The 4,539-nt window shown below is 38.9% G+C and overlaps 1 protein-coding gene across 1 annotated transcript; it reads left to right on the plus strand.

The window, feature by feature from the left end:
* The first annotated feature begins 2,737 nt into the window (after positions 1-2,737).
* On the plus strand, positions 2,738-3,184 carry LOC145294177 (uncharacterized). Its single transcript, XM_080141283.1, has one exon. It carries the CDS (start codon positions 2,738-2,740, stop codon positions 3,182-3,184), a length of 447 nt encoding a protein of 148 aa, XP_079997409.1.
* Positions 3,185-4,539: the final 1,355 nt, after the last annotated feature.

Genomic DNA, 4,539 nt, shown 5'->3' on the forward strand with positions numbered 1-4,539 from the left:
ATGTAATGTCCAATGTATTATACTTTAAAGCCATTAAGAAAAAAAAGGAATACACTAGTATTGAACTTGATATTGTAGAAAAATCCCTTGGGCTACATGAATATTCTTTCCTCCACCAAAACCGTTGTGTATGTGTTTGTGTGTGTGTGTGTGTGTCTGCGTGTGTTTCTGCGTGTGTGTGTGTGTATGTGTGTGTGTGTGTAATTTTCAAAATCAAAGCATTTCTTTAGAAAAAGACAAGAACAGATGCATTCAATATGCACGTCAGGCGACAAAAAAATCATATATTTTAAACGTTTTGACGTAATCTTTTTCGCCGATGCGTACAACGTACCATTTATCACTTTTTTTTTTTTTTATCTCATATTAATAGAGGAAAGAAAATTTATTATTGGATGATTATTTAAGAAATATTTGCATATATTAATTTTGATTTCGACTGAATATGAAGAATTGCCTCAAATTATTTCTCCTTTTTCTTAGTATAATTTTAAGCTCGCAAGTTTGAGAATATAAAACTTTGATAAATGAAGTTGTATATTGTCAGAGCATTGTTGTAACATATAGATGCGCTTGCTTGAAGATGTAAGGTAAAAAATTGCTCAATGTAGTAATAAGAGCATTATTAAGTACTTCAGTATTTTAGCTTTTCACTGGGGTTACAATAGCGGTCGTAAAATTCCGGGGCCTACTTTATCACTCACATCTCTGTCGTCCCTCTGAAATCTACGAGCCTATCTCCTTACTGTGATGCAAGCAACTACATCAACTACGTAAACGTTCAACAGCCGCCAATAAATGTTAATCAGGTCAATTTTCTTCCATAGAAGGATTCAATAACGCATCTCTGCTTCTGACGCACGTCTATGACAGGGATTTTTATTGAAATCTCAAAATATAATATATGCAGTAGGAGGGATACAATTTTCTGGTCATGAATGCATTATTCAATCATCATTACAATGCAATTTTCAATTCTCTCTTATCCATTCGGGTTAAATACAATGTTGTGATTATGGAGTATCTCCTCTTTGATAATCCAAGCTATAAAAGCTGTACATTTCTGCTTGTCAAGTAGACGAGTAGTAAGATTCTTAATGGAATAAAAAATTACTTGACGAAATCCTTCGTCCTGTTTTCATTACAATGTATTCAATTAAGAATGAAACACTTTATGTGACTAGAGCAATTTACAACAGATCCAGAAAGCGATTCAATCGAGGTTCTACATTTAGAAAGCGATTCAATCGAGGTTCTACATTTAGAAAGACCGGGACGTCCCATCAGTAAGCGTGCACTCTTAACAAACTACCTTTCTCACACAGTCAACGAAATTATCTTGGATGGCGTTACCTACAAAGAAGCAATCGATGTACTGAGCGCTACATACATAAAGTTTAAAAATGAGATATTTTCTAACCACCTACTTGTGACTCGCCGACAAAAATCGAGCAAAACATTGGACTATTTCCTTAAGAGTCTTCGGACACTAGAAAAAGATTGCAACTTCTGCCCAATGACGGCATTAAAGGCCAAAGAGCAACACATTTTGGACATCTTCATTAACGACTTACGTAATGCTCAGGTAAGACAACGTTTTCTTGAGAATAAGACCCTTACGCTTAGAACAGCTTATGAGCAAGCCAATACTTTCGAATGTGCGATACAGAAGTCTAGTTCTTATTTACAGCCAAACACATTGGGCGCCGCGCTACACCCACCTGTTCCTACTGCCCCCTCAAGACGATTGTTGGAAGCTTAAAGAACAATCGGTCACTGTAGTTTTAAAAACAGACACCTGCTATTTTTGTGACTTATCTAAACATCTAGGAGTTTCATGCCCTGCCAGGGATACTCATTGTCACAAATGTGGAAAACTTGGTAATTTTTCAAAGGTATACAAGTCTTCTAACGCCCTATACAAAGCCACTCATCAAAATACATTTGCAACTTTCACTGTCTCCCCTGACTGCCTTTCAAAAACTATTGTAAAAGTTCAAATAAACGATCTACGAATGCTCTGCTCGATACCGGAGCTCAGAAAATGTTATCAAAGAAAACTTGGTAAAAACAACAGATAGTATTTTGTCAACTCACTCAACAGAGTAACATTTGGCGGTTCAATGGCCGTATTGACAATTTGTGGATTGGCGACAGCAAAAGTCAAATACCCGTCACTTTTCGAAAACCTAACGGAAAACTGAAAACCATAGCAGTAAGAAGCAGACGTTTTTCTCATAATAATAAAAAAATCCTTTACTATGAGATATAAAACTACTCGAGGAGGGTAGAATTGAGCCTAGCAAATCACCCTGGAGTGCTCAAGTAGTTATAACCACTTCTGAAAACAATAAAAAGAGCATGGTTATAGACTACTCTCGAACCCTAAATAGATTTACTCTTATGGACGCCTCCACACTACCGAGGATAGTTGAAATGATAGGCGAAATAGCTAAATGCTAACTCTAACTAAATACTAAACTCTCAACTTGAAAAGCGCGTACCATCAGATCATCATTAGACATAGAGACAAGCTATACACAGCTTTCGAGACGAACAGTCGACTATATTAATTTCGCAGGATTCCTTTTGGCGTTAGGAATAGGGAGTCAGTTTCAAAGGATAGTCGACAAAATCATAACGGATAAAAAAACTAGAAAACACATTTGCGTACATTGAAAACGTCAGAGTATATGGCCATAATAAAGAGGAATACAACGAAAATCTCAAACGGTTCATGTCCGCCATCGACAAATGCAACTATATCCTAAACGACGACAAATCCTCGTTTGGACTGGGCAAAATGAACAAAGCGGTGCATATCATAAGCAAACGTTTTATAGAAGCGGGTGCAGATCGATTGAAAACTTTACTCCATATGCCCGTCCCTCACAATTGGCCTTCCCTTCGACGTGCTATGGGCATGTTTGCGCACTACTCCCAATGGATTGCATCGTTCTCAGAAAAGATTCATCCATTTACACAAGTAGATATGTTACCTCTGCCCCAACCCGTTGAGACATTCAGGGGATTGGAAAAGGAACTTGTGAAATCAGCAATTACAACAATAGACAAAAATATTCCTCTGCTCGTTGAAACGTGTGGGTCAGACTGTGATATTCCTGCTTCGTTGAGACAAGCTGATCTTTCTGCAGCCTTTTTTAAGGACCTTCTCATGGGCTGAAAGACGTCACCCCGCAATCTAAAAGGAAGCCTACGGTATAGTCAAGACATTAAGTAAGTGACGGTACTACCTGATCGAACGCCATTTTTAACTCATTACTGACCCAAAATCAGTTGCTTTTATGTTAAACTAAATAATGACAAGCACAATAAAGAATGAAAAAATAACGCAGAGAAAAATTGAACTATCTTGCTTCTCCTTTGACGTCAGCTATCGACCCGGTAAGGAGAATTTAACAGCTGATACACTGTCAAGAGTATGCCGTATAGCATCCAGCAGGGACGAACTCCGAACGCTACATAATAATCTCTGTCACCAGGGCATTACTCGAATAGTTCATGCTGGGAGCTGTATTAACTCGCCTTAAAAGGAAATACAAAATCCTGCGGAAAGTATGCTGAAATAAAGCCTCAGTTTTATAAAATCAATGCTGTCGTTTGATTAAAAGCAACGCAGCCGTTTGAAAGACTCAATCTTGATTTTAAAGGACCGCTACCAAGCAAAGAACCGATATATATTAACTGTTGTCGACGAATATTCACGGTTTTCTTTTGCCTTCCCTTGCTCAGACAAATCTGCTACTGCAATTATACAGTGCCCCCGCTCATTATTCTCTGTCTTTGGAGTCCCTGCCTATATACATTCGAACCGAGTGGCTTCTTTCATGTCAGAGCAGCTTCGACAATTTCTACAGGAACGAAAGTATGAGCTGGTCAACTCTCTACCTCTCTAAGGGAAATGGTCGATGGGAAAGCTTTAATGGCATTATTTGGAAGACCGTTTAACTGGCTGCATCAAATAATGAATGTCTGATTGATAGTGTGGAAAATTTCCTTCCTGTCGCATTATACGCCATTCGTACTCTTAGATCGCTAAAAAAGTAAACACCTCACACAATAGGTTTTTACTTTTTTAGCGATATAAGACGACATGCACGTTACACCAAGAATGACCACTTGGTGGACAAGGTAGAACTAATAGAAGTGAACCCCAAGTACGCGCTCGTACGACATGCATATGTTAGAGAGTCTAATGTGTCTCTAAGAGACCTAGAATCTACCGGAGATTTACCCGGACCACGTACAGCATCTGAGCACAGAACTACTCCCCCTTACACTGAAGCCCGTCCAGAAGATCATGGCACTGAAATTTCTCCTGACAAGTCGTCTCATGACACTGTCTCCGTCAGAGCTCCGTCAGACACATCGGAGGGGCCAATATCGGAATTCCCTGACAAATGAAGGACTAGTACCTGAGAAAAAGTGTTTATCCAGAGACTAACTCTGATGCTAAACGGTCTGCTCCACTGAAAAGGAAACATTTCGGAGCGATGTATTATAGAGCCCACAGAGGGG

Source organism: Euprymna scolopes, chromosome 15 (genome assembly GCF_053919585.1).
Source record: "Euprymna scolopes isolate OS-2025 chromosome 15, ASM5391958v1, whole genome shotgun sequence".
NCBI lineage: Eukaryota > Metazoa > Mollusca > Cephalopoda > Sepiida > Sepiolidae > Euprymna > Euprymna scolopes.